This window comes from Ursus maritimus, unplaced genomic scaffold (assembly GCF_017311325.1).
Source record: "Ursus maritimus isolate PB19 unplaced genomic scaffold, ASM1731132v1 scaffold_8, whole genome shotgun sequence".
In the NCBI taxonomy this organism is placed as follows: Eukaryota; Metazoa; Chordata; class Mammalia; order Carnivora; family Ursidae; genus Ursus; species Ursus maritimus.
The window spans coordinates 50,888,370-50,908,147 of record NW_024426996.1 but is presented as its reverse complement, the minus strand read 5'-3'; the positions used below and the strand labels follow the sequence as shown (position 1 = coordinate 50,908,147).

General features: G+C 39.4%; 2 protein-coding genes across 4 annotated transcripts in view; one reads left to right on the top strand and one right to left on the bottom strand.

Annotated features, from left to right (window-relative positions):
* Window positions 1-1,257, top strand: part of WDR19 (WD repeat domain 19) — a 107,423-nt gene extending 106,166 nt beyond the window's left edge. For both annotated transcript variants that reach the window (XM_040624959.1, XM_008701408.2), the window contains one exon: window positions 1,009-1,257. The gene's annotated coding sequence lies outside the window, so the exon portion shown is untranslated. The remainder of the gene's footprint in view (window positions 1-1,008) is intronic.
* Window positions 1,258-3,319: 2,062 nt separating this feature from the next.
* Window positions 3,320-19,778, bottom strand: part of RFC1 (replication factor C subunit 1) — a 77,235-nt gene continuing 60,776 nt past the window's right edge. Inside the window, exons 13-25 of one of the 2 annotated variants that reach the window (XM_008701409.2) lie at window positions 18,892-19,291; window positions 17,013-17,125; window positions 15,378-15,492; window positions 14,054-14,163; window positions 13,707-13,844; window positions 13,451-13,546; window positions 13,232-13,330; window positions 11,139-11,293; window positions 10,894-11,011; window positions 9,289-9,434; window positions 6,275-6,488; window positions 4,928-5,119; window positions 3,320-3,949 (exon numbers count right to left, since the gene is read on the bottom strand). In XM_008701409.2, the coding sequence (XP_008699631.2) occupies window positions 3,866-3,949; window positions 4,928-5,119; window positions 6,275-6,488; window positions 9,289-9,434; window positions 10,894-11,011; window positions 11,139-11,293; window positions 13,232-13,330; window positions 13,451-13,546; window positions 13,707-13,844; window positions 14,054-14,163; window positions 15,378-15,492; window positions 17,013-17,125; window positions 18,892-19,291 (1,980 nt within the window). In that variant the 3' untranslated portion in view covers window positions 3,320-3,865. The remainder of the gene's footprint in view (window positions 3,950-4,927; window positions 5,120-6,274; window positions 6,489-9,288; window positions 9,435-10,893; window positions 11,012-11,138; window positions 11,294-13,231; window positions 13,331-13,450; window positions 13,547-13,706; window positions 13,845-14,053; window positions 14,164-15,377; window positions 15,493-17,012; window positions 17,126-18,891; window positions 19,292-19,778) is intronic. The other variant, XM_008701410.2, reaches the window with a different exon arrangement.

Here is a 19,778-nt window from a genome sequence, read left to right as displayed (position 1 = left end):
CCTCAGATCCTAGAAGCAGCCCTCAGTTTTCTAACACACGGCATTCCCTACAATGTAGAACTGTGCTTCTTCTAGTCCAGCATAAATATCTCTTCCAAGCCTGTGAAGTTCAAGGGTTTACACGGAGTTTATATGCAGATGGGGGGGGGGCAATGCCCTTTTCAGGATATTCTCCCTCATATTTCAGTAGTTCTGGCAGGCCCAAATTCTATTCTCTGACTCTCTGAGCTAGTAAGACTATGACTTCACTGTCCTCATGGACTTACCCTCAGGTGCAAACACATATGAAGATGAATCTTACCCAGTGGACTTCTCTTCTTTCAAGAGTTGACACCTTTCCAATTTCTACCAGCTTTTGGTTGCTCTTCCAATGCCTTTGAATAGTTGGTTATATTCTGTCCCGAGTTTGTAACTGTTATCTGCAGGAGGATAATCTGCAATTCTGCCAAAGGAGGATCTTATGTTTTTAATAATCCTACATAGACTCTCTCCCAACACCATCTCTGCATAAAAGCAGAGGCTTAGTCCCATGGTTCATATATACTTGCAGACATGCTTCAGTAAGTTTTGATTATGCACCACCTTTTGAGAAATTCACTATGAATGTCTTATTGTACAATGAATATTGGTTGAGGCCACTGTTCACTGACTCCTTTTAGACAAGGAACCATTAATGACCATTTAATTTCAGGAAAATCTTCACAGATTGCCAAGCACTTATCTTCATTTTCCCATTCTTCCCAGTAAAGTGGCTATTATCATCACCCTCACTTTATAATAACAGTTTGCCTGTACACTTCAGTCAAAACCAAGATTTAAACTCAATACTGCTCATAGACCGGAGGTTTCTAACTTGAATAGTCATCCTGATCCACATTCCAGAAATGAGCAAAAACTTTAGTATAGCTTGGCTTTATTACTGCATGCCAGTTACTGGAAACACTTCTAAAGACGTGGGTTTGTCTTTTCTAGATATAATGTTCCTGAAAAGATATCATTTTTCCACAGGAGGCCAAGTTTCTACCCCCGGTGGTTTCTGGATACAGAAAAGGACGACTCTCCAGGTCACAGACATGTAGAATGGCAAAACAGTGACATATAGCTGTTTATTACACTTCATAGAGTTCCTCTTCAAAGTCTTACATATTCTATGCTCTGCACTGTTAATAGTAGCCTATGATGTAACTGTAAATATCCAACTTTTTGATAACTTTTATATTTTGAAATATCTCCTTTAAAATAAAATTGTTGATTAGATATTTGTAATGTTTTCCTGGATTTGGAGGCAGAAAAAAGGAGGTAGATAGATAACACTGTGAAGTTTGGGCAGCGCAGACATTAACACTTCAAAGTTTGAAATGAGAAGTTTAGCACAATCAATCAGTCTTAGAATAAAAACATCAATTTGAAAGAATGAAACTAAACCATAAGCGCGTATCTCCTGAGTTAATTCCTTTCACAAAATTACGTCATTTGACTTCCCCTGAAGAAGTACATTTTTCAGAATCTTCCCCGTATCACACACACCCCCTATTTTTCCTACATCAGTATAGGCTTCCTTGCCATCCAAAGCCAATGTCACCAACGTCTGAGCAGCTGGCAGAAATGAGTCATATAGCCTAACTTTGAATGTTTCAGATGATAGGGTCGTACAGTAGCCACCAGCATCCTATTACAAAGGTACCTGCAAGCCCATGGTAATACCCCAAGTGACAATAATGTTTTATTGCATCCAAGTATCCACATATATGATGCCTCCAACTTTTATTATCTGATCTTCCTCCCGCAAAGGCTGGCTAAAGAATAGGCCCGAGGCCTTGGCTTTACTAAGTGATACAAGCCTCATTAAACCCACCTATCATCCTCTTGTTTTCCCATTAATCACGAGGGATATTATAAAGTTATAGGAGTAAGAGCATAGGCACTTGGGATCTGTAAGAGTAAAGCACATCATACTTGAGGAGTTACGGGCTTTAAACATTCACGAATAAGCATAATTACACCAGAACTTATTTAGGAAGCTAATCCTCCCAGTACATGCAACAATGCTCCTTGTTAATAACTTCAAGAGGCCAAATAATGTCGCTGCAGTAACGGACTGCAAAAACATAACAGGATGAAGGATAAAGCACAGTAGTTTGTTACAGCTTCCAAAATGGCCAAGACACAATGGACCTCAAAAGAAGTACGCAGTTTTATTCTCCAAAGACACGTGGCACACGTAGCTCCACGAGATCCATGCTGTCCTATTTTAAAGAGCATATTTATAATCTCTAAAAGTTATTTACCTTATACACTGATTTATGCCGATCACAGAGCATTTAGAATTAATTAATAACAAAATCATAATTTACAAGTAAATTCATATTCATTGTTCTGGCTGCAAGGAGATTACACTCCCTTTCATGGAGAGTAGAAAACAAGTAGGCAGACATGACTTTCATATCAAAAAGCAATAGAAGCAAAAGAATATGTGAAAGAAAGCCATGCTCAAACCCCATTGGTGAGGTGAGGCAGTCGTCAATCAAGGAGATCTTCACAAGCAGAAGTTTCGAGCTGGGCTTTAACAAAGAGAGGGCAAGGCTGAAGGCAACATTTTATTCCCATGATGAACTTAGTCTACATGAAAGATATTTTTCACACTCGTAAATACACTTTAAATGTCTCAAGAACTTTATGTCTCACCTCCCAAACAAGACTGGCAATTACTTAAAGGGAGGAAATAGTATCCTAATTTTATACTCCTTTTAGCACATACCTCTGAGCATTTATTGACAAAATTTCAAAATAGCTAGACAACTAAATTCCAGGCTACGTTCACAGCCTCAGAGCCACTCAACAAGTACAGTGACAGGTACAACCTAAAATTCCAGCACAGTTTGTGGAATCAGTCACAGGGCAGAACCAGAGCTCCCAGAGGCAAAACAAACAAAAACCAGCATTCACTTTGTCCTAAGCCAGAGTGGGACTAAGATTCTGACCCAGACTAGACCCTACTAGTTTGAACCTGGTGAGTTGAGACTCTGGAAGGATAAACATGTGGCAATCCTTTTACAGCCCCCCATACCCTCCAGTGATACCATAGAGGCCTCTCCATGACATGCTGGTCACAACAGAGAGATGGCTGGCACTCACAGAGGTAATCGAGTTGGGAATGAGAGTTCTGACTGTCCAACTGCCAAAGTTCTGCTTCACACAGCTGGTTAGTGAGGAAAAGAGTTAGTGTTTTACCCAATCATTTGCAAACTAATAAGGAATGTAATCTACCAACATCTTATTTTACTGTTCAAGAGGACATTCTTAAGAATTTGCACATATGGCACGTGGAACATTTTTATTCCTAATTTACATTTTGTAAGATATTTGACAATATACAAAGAATACCAGTTCTAGGTGGTGATTGTTTTGTATTATGATTTATTTACAAAATTTCACCACATAATAGTAACTACCTTTTTAAAAAAATCAGCATCGGTCCTATAAAGGCCATTAGGATAAATTCTTAAGCCTACAAAAGTTGCCTTAGTACCAATGTTCCCAGGCATATTATTGTTCACTAAAATCTGACTCCAAAGCCCACATGTAGTTTCTGATTATACAGTCAATTTGAAGCACAATCTAATTCGATTGACAGGGGACAGTGGAGGACCCAAGCAGTCCTATCAACCTCTATAAGAGGTGTATGTTAGCCTACTGGTTACATCCCTCTAGCTGTACCACCATATATTTATAATGGGACCACTGAGTTGCCCCATTATGCTAAAATATGATTCCTTTGGAAAAAAACAAGGCAATTTCTAGACAAGCTAGACTGGTCAACAGGGTAAGTAAAAAGTGGCTGTCAGTAGTGAAAAACAATTTCATTTCATTTCTTTGAACTTTTTCCTTTTCCTTTTCTGGACTCCTTATCTTTTTCTGATTTTGAAGGCTTTGAAGATTTTGTCTTTTTCTGTTGGGAGAGAAGAATGGACAAAATAGTTAATAGCTATATTTATGAGGCAATGAAATAAGTCTATTTCTACAATAAAGCAAATCTTTGCAAACATCTTCAACTACCACTACACCTGATGAGCTTACTTTCAAGCAGCAACTGGGCTAGTTGGAGCCTTTAACTACCGAAAAGCTATTTAGAATCTACAACTAAGCTATGTTCCCCAGGCATACAGTTTCTTGGACTTAGGGGATAGGTAGATTCAGGAAAGACAAAATGAGCAAGAGATAATGTACTCATAAGGTAATGTTTTAATGAAGAATTTCCTTTTCTTTCAGTTTCAGATTAGAGATCTAAACATGTTCAGTTTGAGAAGGGGAGAGAGAGAGACAACCTCTTATGTCTACACAAGACTAGAGAGCTACACTGGAGAAGGCTGCTTTTCCTCCCTGCATATACAAAACAGAAATGAGGGACAAGAGGGACAAGAATGACACACACTAAGGACAGAAGAGAACACAGACTAGATTCCTTTGCCTTTGCCAAAGGTAAACGGTGGGCTGATACCATAAATGGTTTTAATCTTTCCTAACACAAGATAAGACTGTTTCATTCCGAGAAACTTCTATAGGCAGTTCAATGGCTATAGCAAAACAAATTACAGAAAAGAGAAAGTTTCCCTGAAAATGTTTTTCTTAATTAAACTGTAAAAATACGTGTCTCTGGTAAAGCACACACCAATGACCAAACAAAAATGGTACTTTTTCTAACACAGCGTATGACTAAATATGATGGCCTATTTTCTTGCCTTCTTCCACTATTATAAGCAGCTGACTATTTATAAGACTAAAATCTACACCTTCTCCACCCTCAATGTGATGAACATAAAAACTTAAACAGGCCCTGAATAATTCCAGGAGGCAAGCTGTACACAAGAAAAGATAAAACTACTGAGGGAATATCCTGGCATTTCCTGTGTGTAGCTTAAAATACTACCTTGATCATTGCATCGGTTTCCACAGAGTCCTGGTCTTTCTCCTCAGACTGAGAGTCGTCTTCATTTAAGTCTTCACTGTATTCAGAATCCAGTGCTGGGCCTGTGCTGTGTCTGGGTGTCTTCACCGCCTGAAGTGAGTACGGAGTAAGGTGGACTTCCTTATTGTAAGTTCTCGTGAAGGCTGCCTTCACCTAGAGGAAAGGAATAGAAAGAGGCTGTTAAAAATACAAGTGCCAAACAATACTTTTAAACTAAAGGTTTTGTGAGATCCTACAAGATCCTTGAAATATTTTGCAAAATATTTATGCATGTACATGTAAGTGTACTTATAAACATTTTTCTATGGAGAGGTTCTGTATTTTTCAAGACATTCTTAATGGAGCCCATGACTCAAAAATAAGAACTAGTATTTGGGAACATTAGGCAGGCAAAAAAAGGAACTTTAACTCATCAGTTTTGCCTATTTAGTGCATTCCACAGTTCTACAAAGTAAGAAGTACAGTGAATCAATAAATCAAAAAGACTTACAATAAGGTGCAAGATAAAGTTGGCCATTAATTCCCACAAAATACATTACTTTTATCATAATAATGGTTAATTCACAGTACTAAGTAACTTGGAGCTTCTAAACATAATTGTAGAAGGAGTCCTTGAACTCTACCAGGGAGGTCTCTGATGGGGATTTACCCATAACCATAAAGTCAGATCAAAATTCTAGAGAAGGCAAGCCATAGAGAATGTATCTTCTAAAACAGCACCAAAGAAACAGGCAGTGTGAGGTACTGGATATTACAAATTCATGTTATGTCATTTTAGTTTTTTCATGCTCATTATATAAAGAAAGTAGGGGATATTATAGTTGGACACTCTATTATGTAATATATATATATATATATAAATAGTAAATTATATATATAATTACTAATACATACTAAATTATATATAATATACAGATTAGGCAGACTGAGAAAAAGTATAAAAATCCTCAGCCAATAAACACGTCTTTCTTTTCATAATGTATTACCACCACCCGACTTACTTCCCCAGGCTCATCTACCTGCCTTTACAAGGAATACATTTATATTGGCTTCTCAGATTTCAGGTCTGGCTTTTCCACTCAACATAAAGCAATGATAAAACTACAAACTGTTACAGTCAAATCCAGAAATCCATTCTTAATACTGCACTCAAATATCATCTTTGGAAAGCATAGGCCCTAAGAAGTAAAAAGCATTTAAGGGGGAAAAGTTAAACCTTTTGAAAGCACCTACAACATCTCTCAAATACTCCTACTACAAACCTGGCAATTACAAAGTGATGGAGAACCAGTGAGTTACACAATTTACCTTGGGGTCCAGCTTGGAGAAGGGACTAGGTTTGCCTCCCCAGCTGCTAATTTCCATGATATTCTCGAAGTCTTCTTTCATCAAGTAGTAGGTGTCCATAAGAGCAATAACATCCTGTACCCCTTCTACCCCTTGTGAGGTCAAGGGCTGTACAAGTGCATCCCTTATATGTGACAGATAATCCATGTTTACAGTCCTTTTGCTGGAATAAGTTCTTAAACCAAAACAAGAGAGACATAATCGTAGTCAGTGGCAAACTACCACCAAGTCAAGTCATAGCGTGAAGTTCAATCCACTTTTAATAATGCCCAGTGTAATGTCTACTATTTAGCAGCTGGTAGAGAAAGGCTAGCATGACACCATCAGGAGCATGGACACGCCAGTGTGCTCACAGGGAATGAATTCTCTACTTATCTGCGTCAGTGAATGAAAAACACAAATGTAGGTTCTACTTCCAACCTACTCTCAAGGCCTGGGCAACAACAGGACTTCTATGTGCTCATACTTAATACAGCCAAAGACTACTCATTCCCAGTTCCAAATATTAAAAGCATCAGCAAAAGGCAGTGAGATTTCCTACCTCAAGTTCCACTGCTATTTCCTACATGAGGGTCTGTAATACCTTCTGATCTCTGATTATAACATGAAATTATGTATGAATGTTTCCCTCATATTTCCTAGTATGGTTACTCTGAAATCTTTAGTTCTAGAGCAGGGCTTTCCCCAAACTGAGAAAACTGCAGAAAATGTCCCTGCAGAATCACGAGGTGGTCCATATTTGTGAGGGGAAGGCTTCAGGAAAAAGTCTGCTGAGAACTACAATGACTTTCTCTTTTGCTCATAAATACTGTCAAAGACAGAAAATAGATGAACAAAACAAAATACCGATCTAAATCTTTCCAATCCAGCTGCTTCCATCATCAAATGAGACAGTTATATGTGTGCACACTCCAAACAAGAAACCTCAAAAGCTGTTGGGCTTCAGAACCCATAAAAATTTTTAAATTATTAATGGGTCCTGCTCTTGCCTTCAGGTAACTGAGTCTGAATAGTTCTCTTGATCAGAAATCTAGAACCCTGCCCCCAACTGTTTTACTACCTAGGCAAAGAATCCGAAAAACTCTTATTTTTAAATTCACCCATTTCCTCTAGATTCAGTCTTCCATAATCAAGCACAACTAGTACTTGAAGACAAGTATGAGCCCTAAGCCACAGTGCCTAAGAAAATCATGAAATCTTTTTCAAAAGTATTCTCCTATATTTTGTTACATTACTGTTACCTTCTACTTAGAATCACAGAGAAGTCAACTCTAGAAAAGTCAACTCTAGAAAAGTCTAAAGGTATCATCTAGAGTTCCTAAATCAAGGGTTCTTAACCTCAGAAATCTGTAATTCCCCTAGCATTATGTGCATTAGTGCATTTGGGAGTAATAAAGATCACAGAGCTTTCAGGTTCTCAAAGGCATCTATAACCCCAACAAGAACTAATAATAAAGTCGCACTTCCATTTTTAAAGAGAAACTGAAATCTATAAAAGTTTGACGACTTAATCGGAGTTAAAAAGTTAGATAGGAAGGTCCTAATTTACTTTCAAAATTGTGAAATTCACTATACATGTCCTCTGATGATGACAATGTCCTGTATGTGATTCATTAAGGAACAATTATTGAGCAATTTTATATGCTAGATGAGTAGGCCTCAGTTCCTACCACCAGAAATGTTCGCTCTAATGGAAGAAGGGGACAGACACACAAAAGCACAGCCACAGACGAGAGAGGAAGTCCAGGGCTCACAATCTACATGAATACGGTGGGGGTGTAAAAGGCGGACCTCCAGGGCACAGGGATGCATCACCTTTTTAAAAAGCAGAGGGCAGGGAGTAGGAAAAGAGCTCAGAGCCAGGCCTCCCATTTGAGCAATGAGAAAAGCAGTGGGAAAAGCAACCCTTTCCAATTTCTAGAGGCCATGGACATCCCTTGGCTCATGGTCTCTTTCCCCATCTTCAGAGCCAACAATGTAACATCTTAAAATCTCTTTCTGACTTGATACTGCTGCATCCCTTTTTTTCTTTTTGGTAAAGACCCTTAATTACATTGGGCCTGCCCACATAATCCAGGACATTCTTTGTATCTTAAGGCGACAATAAATTTGTGTTATTTTAAACCAGTAAGTTTTGGTAATTTGTTACAACAACAATAGGAAACTAATACAGAAGTGGTAAAAAAAAAGACCCATGCCATTGGCTAGGAAGAGGGAACACAGTAGGAAGTAGTATTTTACAAGAAAAGAAGAGAAGAACCCTTTCAGTTCAGCTTCAAGCAAAAGTTAAGAGTGGACCAATGTTAATCTTCCTTCCAGAGATCAGAAAAGAGAAATAAGACTGCTCAAGGAGTTCTTCATGGTTAAAAATAAATTCCTAAAGTTCACTTCAATATTTGTGTGCATGCCCATTTTCTAAGTTTCTAAACTTAAAAAAAAAATTGTACCAAATAACAAGAATTTTTGGACTTCGTTAAACTTCTCCAAGCACACGGATTTTCAGTCATCTGCATGTCTGCCCTCTGATGTTACATGCTAAACTGTGTCCCCCATCCTAAATGACTAGGTCAGTTTACTACTAGGATAGGTAAAAACTAGTTCATTTATTTAAATAGTCCCTTTTCCTATTATTTGGAAGCTGAGACATTATGTATGCCTACTAGTAATAGGCACAGTCATAAATAGCACTACCTCAGATTTACGTAGCTTTAAAATTTATCTTAAAGTTATGGCACATCTACCAACTGGGCTTATTCTCCAAAGTATCCTTTTAAGTGATAAAACAAGTATTATAACTGATTATAGATAATAAAACTCAGGCCCACAAAATATAAGGAACTTATCCAGGATCACTTATCTAGTTAGCAATAAAATCAAAACTAAAACACAGATCTTTTGACTTACGCTATCCTCACTGGATAAAGGCTAAATACGCGACACTGAGAAAATGCCAGACATGGACTAACACCACTTACCTGAGACTCATGTGCAGTGCGAGGTCCTGTACAATACGATCATGTTTGCCGGTAGATGAGTGCTTCCCCAACCAGCTTGGAAAGGTAGGAAACTGGGTCATGTACCCCCTCATTAACTCTCCAGGAAGAACACTGGCATAAATGGCCTGAAAAATAATCAATTGCAGTCCACAATCTGAATTCAGTACAAAGTTGCTTCCTTCACAGCTACTGGCTCCCAAGGAGTCTCGAGCAACGAAGCAGCACTGCCCCAGGTCCTTAATTCCAGGGCATGACACCCTTTCCCTCTTCCTCTGTCACCTGTCGGTATGGGAGACTCCTCCCGGACAAAACAACGACCAGTCCAAAACATGTTACGGCCCTCAGAGAGATCATCTGGCAATTCGGCCTCCTCGACCAACTGATCCCAACATACCGGTTACTTCATGATGCAGAAAAGACTTTAAGAGGAAAATGGTTGTCTTTTAACATAAACTGTTGACAACAGGTGGATCAAAACGTGGAAAACTGAAGAGAGTATTACGTAAACTGGCACTTGAGAAAAGATTTTTTTAAAAGGTATCCTTGAATATCTAAGATTCAGGGCTCACACTTTTTTTAAAGTTGGAATTATTAAATTTCGTATCCTGCGTTATTCTAATAATATTCTCTCATAAGCATTTTTCATATTAGACAATCTTTATAAATAATTTTAAGAACTGCATAATATTCCATCAAGAGTATTTACCCTAATTAATCATTCTCCTATTGCCAGACATGGCGATTTTCTCCAATTCCTTATAGTATCAAAACTCGTAACATTTTTGTACATAAAGCTTTTCCTATGTTTGAAGTTATTTCTTTAGCATAAATTCTTAAAGAAACAATTATTAGTTTAAAAAATGAACACAGGTAAAACTTAAGAGAAAGAATTCTTTATATCCAGAATGAATCTTTGTTTTTTGTTTCCCAACAATGTATGGGTAGAATCAAGACAGGAGTAGGCCCTCCAGAAGTCCCTTAGTTATTATTACTCAAGCCAATAATGCAGCATATATATGCAAAACTCAAGAACAAGTAACACTCTAAATTATGAAAGTTCTCAGAACAGTTTTGAGTGGAAGTTACCACCTAAGTAAAGTACCCAGTATAAAGCTGCCTCTTCAGCAAGGAAGAAAAAACTCAGAATTCACACGTCAGAGAAGCAGCCGCTGACCCGCCGCTGGCTGCGTTACTTCAAGTAGAGCTACTCAGTCACCATCGGGGAGAGCCAAGAATGACAAAAAAGAAATGGATTCTTAAGGTAAAACAGAGCAAATAAAACTTTTGACTAACATGTGATTTATGTCCAGAATCTATCTTATTTATGTCCAGACTCTAACGTTCCTAATTCCATATGTCCATTTACATAAAAACATTTTGAAACCCTGAAAAGGCTATTTTTATGTTTTATTTTTATTAAGAAATAGACCACTGTGACCCCAGAGTGTTTTAATCTAGACCAGACTTTGTTTTTTCCAGAAGAGCCATAGTGTTTCTCTGGTATTTCACGTAACTCCAGGAGCTAGCAGCCATTCTGTTCTACCTAGAGCAGAGTCTGCATCTTAAGGACAGCCCTGTGCTTACCTGTGTGGGCAGAAGACTCCAGTTCTGCCTACTCCGGATCTGACGGTCCACCAGGTCACCATCACATATGCTATCTGCTGCTCTGCTTAAAAGCATCAAGTGCTTTTTCATGTCACCCCTGCATAAAACAAAGCAGTCTGGATTACACCACTGTCCCATACCTCCTACCCCCCTCTCCCAGGAATCTGGCCCTCGCTGTGCCGGAAGGGTACCAATTGTACCCCTCACTAGCTCTGAACACTCACCCTGCAGCTATAGGCTTCACATGTATGTAGTTCTCCTGGACAAAGAGGGGTGCTATCGAATAATCATGAAAGAAGAGATCTGACTTGTCCACAAGTGACATATGAGCGGTCTCCTCTCCAGCCGCAAACACTTTCCGGGCAACGTCAAATGGGCCCTAAAGAAAGGGAGGGACACACGTAGTAGAATGGCCGATGTCCCAAACACTGACAACATCAAATTCTGGCAGGGATGTGGAGCAACAGGAACTCCCATTTACTGCTAGTAGGAACTCAAAATGGTACAGTCACTTGGAAGACAGATTGGCAGTTTTTTTACAAAACTAAATATACTCTTACCATACCATCCAGCAATTGTCCTCCTTAGTATTTATCCAAACAAACTGAAAACATCCTACACAAAAAACCTGCACATGGATCTTTACAGCAGCTTCACTCATAACTGAGAAAACTTGGAAGCAATCCAGATGTCTTTCAAAAGGTGAATAAACTGTGGTACATCCACACACTGGAATATTATTCAGCACAAAAAAAGAAATGAGCTAAAATAAGGCCATGAAAAGATACGGAGAAACCTTAAATGCATATTACTAATGGAAAGAAGCCAATCTGGGGGCACTTGGGTGGCTGTTGGTTAAGCATCTGACTCAATATCCGCTCGGTTCATGATGTCAGGGTCGTGAGATCAAGCCCTGCATCATGAAGCCTGCTTAAGATTTTCTCTTCCTCTCCCTCTGTCCCTCCCCCTGCTCGCACTTGCTCGCTCTTTCTCAAAAAACAACAAAAAACAAAAACAAGCCAAACTGAAAAGGCTATATACTGTATGATTCCAACTACATGACATTTTGAAAAAGGTGCAACTATGTTGAGACACTAAAAAGATCAGTGATGGCCACCTGGATGGCTCAGTCGGTTAAGCAGCTGGCTGACTCTTGATTTCAGCTCAGGTCATGATCTCAGGGTCATGAGATCCAGCCCCGTGTCAGGCTCCACGCTGAGCACAAAGTCTGCTTGTCCCTCTCCCTCTGCTCCTCCCCCTGCTCATGCTCTCTAAAATAAATAATCTAAAAAAAAGATTAGTGATTGTCAGGGGCTGGGGGAAGGGATGGATGAACAGGAGTACAAAGTATTCTTAGGGCAATGAAAGTATTCTGTGTGATATACAATGGTAGATACAAGCTATATTTGTCAAAGCCCATGGAACGTACATCAAGAGTGAACTAACCGTGATGTAAACTATGGACTTTGGGTGATAATGACGTATCAGTGTGGGTTCAACTGTAACAACTGTCCCACTCTGGCGGGGGGATACTGATAGTGGAAGAGGTTGTAGGAGACTGGAGGCAGGGGATAATAAGGGAAGTCTTTGTACCCTGTGCTAAATTTTGCTATGAAACTAAAAGTGCTCTTAAAAAGTTTATTGATTTAGGGACGCCTGGACAGCTTAGTCAGTTAAGTGTCTGCCTTCCGTCAGGTCATGATCCTACAGTCCTGGAATCAAGTCTCCCATCGGGCTCCTTGAGAGGCAGGGAGCCTGCTTCTCCCTCTGCCTGCCACTCCCCCTGCTTGTGCGCGTGCTCTCTGGCAATTAAAAAAATAAAATCTTAGAAAAAAAATTGATTAAAGAAAAAAAAAAGAGGGAGAGAGGGGGTTACAAACACTACTTAATCACTGCTCTAACTGTAATAATGAGTTCTGACTAGTGACTAGGTGAAATAGAACACAGATAATACAGACTTCTAGTTTCGTTTCAGAGAGGTCATTAAATTATAAGCCATTTGAAATTCTGAAAGTTCCAAAACTTCAAAACATGAAATCTATTCATAAGGGACTCTAAAAAGGCCATTTTATAATTACTGAAGCATGAGTATAATTTAAAACTTCCATTTCTCATAATTTACAATGTACATTAACAGTACTTGAGGAAAAATTCTCTTGAATTAGAAAACCTTTTAGCAGCTGTCTTTCTTATAAATATCCACAGGTTCAACAGGTATGTCAAGGAACTGTAATAACTACTTCTACTAAGTTAATATGAGCAGAACAAGAAATGCGTTAGCTTGAGGAAGTAACTACTAAATGGAAATTTATGTTACCAGTTTGATATCTTTCTTGGCTCTGTGAGAATCAGCCTTGGCCTGGTCATAGGTTAGCGCCTTACTTCGTGCACACCACATCCTCAGATTGTGTAAAACCTAACAGAAAGCAGAAATAAGACATGGTTAAGTATTAAATAATGCCACTCCTCCTCTCTGAAGTTGAAGGCATTAATTCAAAAGAATCAGCAACTATTACATAATATGTATTTAATTTACCTGTCTGATATCTTGATTGGCTCCCAAAATAATTTCATTCATAGCTGGAGGGGGGATCTTCAAACCCTCTTTAAATGCAATAGACATCATAGCACCCTGAAATCAACAAAGGGGAATCATAATGGTTTTTTTTTAATTCACATAATCAGATATTTTTAGGATATTTATCAGGTACCTTTAAAGGTAACTTTTGAGAAATACTGACCAAAAAATAAGAAGGAGAGTGTGAGGGAGAAAAAAATTCCAATCAGCATACCTTAATCTGTTCAACTCGAGGTCTTTGAAAACGAAGATCAAAACAATAATGAACCAAAGAGCGAATCTTGGGATGATTTCTATCATTGCACATACAAATAATGGGAATTTTTGTATGTTTTATCAGACCAATTAATTCCTAAAAGGCAAATTTGCAACACAAAAATAATTATTTTTAAAAAAAACAACAAAATACTATACAATGTATGTATTTCAGGTTTTGAAACCTCAGCAACATGCTTTTTAATTGCTGTAACTATTACAGCACAATTGGCTCTTTAAATATTAAAACACACACACACAAACTAAAAATCAACAGTAAAACTGCAAAACTAGTGCTTTCATTACCTGAATTCCTCCCCTGTCCTCATTGCCTGCCATGCCATCTACTTCATCCATGATGAGAGCATGTTTCATGCTTACTGAATGGGCTGCTCCGCCTGACCCATGCTGAGAAGCTATGGGATGGGACAAAAAAGAGCAACTGTTCAAATGCTGCTGCTTTATTAAAAAAATATGTAAAACATTTTAAACCAAAATGCAAGAGGCACAAGCATATGCAGATGAAAAGACATTCTCCCTCCCACCTAAAACATGCGTGCATAAAAATATATATCTTGGTTTTATCATTCAATATATTTTGGTGATCTGCTCCTTATCTGTCAATATGCAACACCTCATTTTTTAAGGCTGTTTAATAATATCCCATTTTACGCATGTATCATAATCACTATTGATAAAATACGAAGATGCTTCCAACCTATTATAAATCATACTAAATGAATATCCTTATATGTATGTCATTTTGCATATATACAAGTATATCAATTGCTAAATTCCAAGAGCTGGAATTTCTAGGCTAAAAGGTCTACATAATGTAACTTTTCAGGATGAGACAAGATCGGGCGCATTCAGGGTGGTATGGCCGTGGACTACATAATGTAACTTTTGAAAAATACTGCCAGACTACTCTCCAGAGTAGTACCAATTAACTAACACTCCCACCGGCCAGAGTGACGTTTCCTGAGCAAATCCTTTTTAATGATCTGCTACCACTGAAAGTACCAAGAATTCAGGTGACCACGCAATATCCACTGTAAGTTCTAAATCTGCACTGCTGAGTCTGTAGTGTGAGCATCTTATTTTTCCCATAGGCTCAGGACATAGCAGACCACTAGCCACAGCCTAAAACCTTCAGTTTCTTCTTCCAGTGCCCCCTTCACAGTTTCTTCTCCTCTGGTACTATCTTTGCCTATATGACCTCTTTCACCACAAATGATTCTCTCCTCCAAGGCCTGTTGAACAAATACTACCCTTACCCTGGCTTTCCCCAGTGCCCCAAATCAAATCATTTCTTCATCTACGGGCCTCTATTACCTCACTCATCACACTGAATCAGAATAATTTATTTACTCTCCCTCTTCACAAGGTTCACCTGTGAATCCTCTAAAATAATGTGCAAAATGCATAAACATGTCCATATGTGTATTTTTTAACACATTCTTAGAAACCGCTAAGACAAACTATTGTCCTATAAGAGTTCCATCATTAGCCCCAAGATTTATTTAGCACGGTGCCTGGCACATAGTAATGTTCAATACTGGTTCCTAAACGTTGAAGTGAACTTGTTTTCCTTACATAACCAAAGAAATCAGTTCAAATACCCACATACTTGAATAAAAGCCTGTGATGCTGGTATTATTCAGTGATTCAGCAACAATCTCCTTCAAACTGTTCTTACTCCGAGTGTCACTTGCATTCAGTTCCACATAGCTATACCCCAATTCCTAATCAAAATATTGGAAACCGTTACTGTCACAATGCAAATTATTAACTCTCCTAAAAAACAAGGCAATTAATGAAGAAAGACAGCACAAAAATGACATAAAGAACCATGGATAAAAAAGACAAAGACAATGAGATAATATGCCTCATAAATATTAAGAGATTTTTTAAATACATACATATATACCATACACGCACACAAATTCCATCTTAAAACCACAGCTGATAAATACTAATCTAGAAGAGTATACCTGAACAAGCAATTTTACCAAGTTTGCTTCTTAAAGTCTTATAAAGAATTAAATATACCCATCCCAAGATTTCAATATCAGATATAGAATTAATCTATTATAAGATACCAAAAAATAATTCTTGACTCCTCAATATGAAGTTAAATCATTCGTTATCAAACCATCCTGATACATAATCTTCTTACCAAGCTGTGAAAAATCAAGTTATTCTGACTCATTTCCCAATTGATTATACTGATCATAAGCATTATATAAAATGCCTTAATGCAATTCCCCTCCAAAATAATGATGATAAAGGGAGAAAAGAGTCATGTTTACAATTGTAGGAAAAAAAATCTTTTTTTTTTTTAATGTTTGTAACAGAATAGAAAACATACAGCTGTTATACCCACTTAACATTTATGCTCTGGTCCGTAAAACAAGGACAAAACAAAACCACCAGGTTATAGGACAAGGGTTGGGAAATCCAGTAGTATATTTAAAATAAGTTTAAAATCCCTCATTTTGGGATGCCTGGGTGCCTCAGTCGGTTAAGCATCTGCCTTCAGCTGAGGTCATGATACCAGGGTCCTGGGATCGAGTCCCGCCATGGGGGGGGTCCTTGCTCAGCAGGGAGCCTGCTTCTCCCTCTGCCTGCCACTCCCCCTGCTCGTGCTCTCTCTCTTGCTCTCGTGCAAGAGTTTTAACTTTTACAAAAATAAAAATTAATAAAAAATAAAACCTCTCATTTTATCATTCCAATACCACTTCATGTATCATTTCACATTCTGAAACATGAACTCTGGTTTGCTCTGGTGTCTCCTCCTCTCCTGGTCTAGATATGAGCCATAGAGACAAGAGCAAAGGCAGGCTCCCAGAGAATCAGACTCGTTGGGCCACCACCCTCTTCTGTAAGCCCATTTCATTTGTCACGTGAGGATGGTAAGAATACATAAATTCGGTACAGACAATTCTTAGAAGAGTACATAAAATATTTCTAAGAGTCTGTAAGACATATTCATATTACCTAAAAGATAATGCACCCAAGGGCTCAGCACACTGCCCGGCACACAGGTAAATATTACCTATTATTTTAATTACCAATATTAAGAAAAGGATGAAAATGACAAACATCCCCAGAACCAAAGTAAATTCTAGAAGTTTGACTTCAGAAAGTATATACACAGAAGGTTAAAATACATACAGCAAGACCTACCAACACACACACGTGTGTGTATCTCCTAATCCATTCCTGGATTAGCTTTACAACCGCACTACGACACAACACTCACCTGACAAACCAGAGAAGCTGTGGTTGTCTTGCCAACACCTGGCGGGCCTGAGAGCAGCGCTGCTTTAAAACTAGAGCCATCATCTTTGCCAGCAAACTTACCAAACTTTGCTGCTGGGAAAAAAGAAGTTCCAGAGTGTTAACCTCTCTTACCTAAGAGAAATTCAGGAACAGCAGNAATCACTGTGCATAAGCTGAAAAATCAAGAGCAGTCCTCCAGTTTACCTCTAAATTTGCAGACTATTTTCTACAAACCATAAACAACAGTTTCCAGAGCATTTAGTGAAACTCTACTGCCTACCTCACACCCAAAATAAAACACTAACTAATCAACTCCGAAATTCTGATGTGAAACCATAATTTTATGAGTTTCCTTTTGTACAAAAGCACAGGTCAGGGAGCAGAGTATCTGGGTTTCAGTCCTAACTCCGGCTCTGCTAATTCCGCCGCTCACCAGCTGGGAGAAGTAATCTAACCTCCTGGGCCTATTTCCTTCTTTGTAACATGAGGGTAACAACAGTAATGTGCCTGGCAGGGATACTGTAAGGGTGAACACGCTGATCACAGAGCCAGGCACGTCTCAATGAATGTCAACGAGCATCATCAGCTACTTGATCACAAAAAGAATGAACTGAAGATGGTGTGTCCGCAACTTTCCTGCCCAGCTCAACTCTAGAGCATTCTTCTCCCCTTATCACATGGTGCCTGACACATCAAGGGTGCTCCATACAGACACGATGACTGGAGAGAGAGGGCTAAACCTGCTACAGGCATGGGAGAAGGGACTATAGTTCACCTGAGCCTTATAAAGTCTTCTCCAGGCATACAAGCACTATATGCCCCTTTAAAGTAGATTTTATGTGGTTTTAGTAAGAGAAAAGGAGGGGTGCTTGGGTGGCTCAGTCATTAAGCGTCTGCCTTCGGCTCACGGCATGACCTCAGGGTCCTGGGATCGAGCCCCACATAGGGTTCCCTGCTCGGCAAACCTGCTTCTCCCTCTCCCTCTGCCTGATGCTCCCCGTGCTGTGCTCTCTCTAATAAATAAATAAAGAGAAAAGGAGTCAAATTTAACTCTGTATCATTACAATTACAGCCTCTGTCATAAATAAGCTGGCAACATCGGCCAATGTCTAGTGACCAGATGGACACTGATAACCCAGTCATCGCTCTGGGAATTTTGCCTTCTTACTTCTCACATAATATCCTCCAGGGCAGCGGGTGCAGCTCAAGGACACAGTACTGACATCTGTGATCTAAAGCCTCGGTTTCACTAACACCCCGGACATTACACACAGATTGTACTGTTCCTTTTCCACACTAAATGCATGGTGAAGCAGCGCAGAAACCAGAGCGGAGGCTCCTAACCGCAAATGCGCTCTGCGGTTTTCAGGCTGCCTGGTCCGGAAGCGTGCCTCAGCTGCTAACTTGCACTCTCCAACCCCGAGGCTCTCCGGCACGCTCAGTGGCTCACTCACACATCTTCAGGCCTTGGTACCTGTCTTCTCTCCCGCACAACACTCCTCCTTCGCTTCGCCGAGCTTCCTCCTACTGTTTCCAAGTCTTCACCTACTGTCCCTTCCTCCAGGGACGGGAGCACACCACTGCGTCCCTGAGCACACAGCTCCATGCTCTTGGCGCCCTGCCCCTCCCCTACGACAGAGCTCGCACCGCATCTCCTAGCTGCTGCTTCATCTCTCTGACTGACCGTGAGCACACGGAGGGAGACGGTTTTGTTCACAACAGCACCTGCACCCAGAGCGGGCTTTCAACAACCGTTTGCTGAGAGACGAATGAACCAACTAGTATACTGTCTCACACGTGTGGAACTGAGCAATGACATGGTGGCACACACACGAAAATGAATGAAGCCTTAAACTCACCGCGTTTCTGATCTTCCGACGGACCCTTGTGCCAGTTCCGGAGCCAGCGCAGGAGTTTGTTGGCACAGCTCTGGTCACCTTGCTGTCCAATTATGGTCTTGAGGGAGGTTGGCTTATATTTATCCACCCAGAGCAAATCTTCCACTTTGTTTTCAGGGCTGTCATCAGCCAAACTCCTTGCCCGGCTGTCACCGTTTGTCTCCTCGGCCACCTGCTCCTCGAAGTCCAGGCATCTCCAAAGCACACTTGTTTCCTTTTTCACTGGCTTTGTAGAGCTGTCCTTTTTGGGAGTCAGTCTGCTTTTTTTAGATCCTGATTCCTTCTTAGTTGGGCTAATTTTTCTTTTTCCTTGGTCTTTTTTTTGAGGTGTTCTTTCTAATTTGGACTTTTCTTTCTTCATCTTAAAAATTGGAAAAGTGAGGAAAAAAAGAAACCTGATAAGATATACAGAATATCTATCCTGCTAAACATACTCTATAGGGCAATCTGGGATATCCTAAGTGAGCTGCCCGACGAGGGTCTGGTTTTTCACAATGAACCCTGCTGTTGTGGAAATCACCACCTTCCAAACTTTATAAAAATTAACAACAAATACATTGAAAAGCACCCAAATGCAGTATTTTTTAGTGAGACAATACTAGTTTACGAATAATAAATATTCTGTAATCAGTCTGAAATCCAAGATAAAAGATTAAGAAATTTTTGTTCCAGCTTTCTGACTCATTATAAATTAACACCTCCACAAAAACTTGTACACAAATATTCACAGCAGCATTATATGTAATTATAATTATATAATTACATTATGACAAAGAATAGAAACAACCCAAAACGGCCTTCAACTGAAGAATGAATAAACAAAATGTGAGATGCACACACAATGGAGT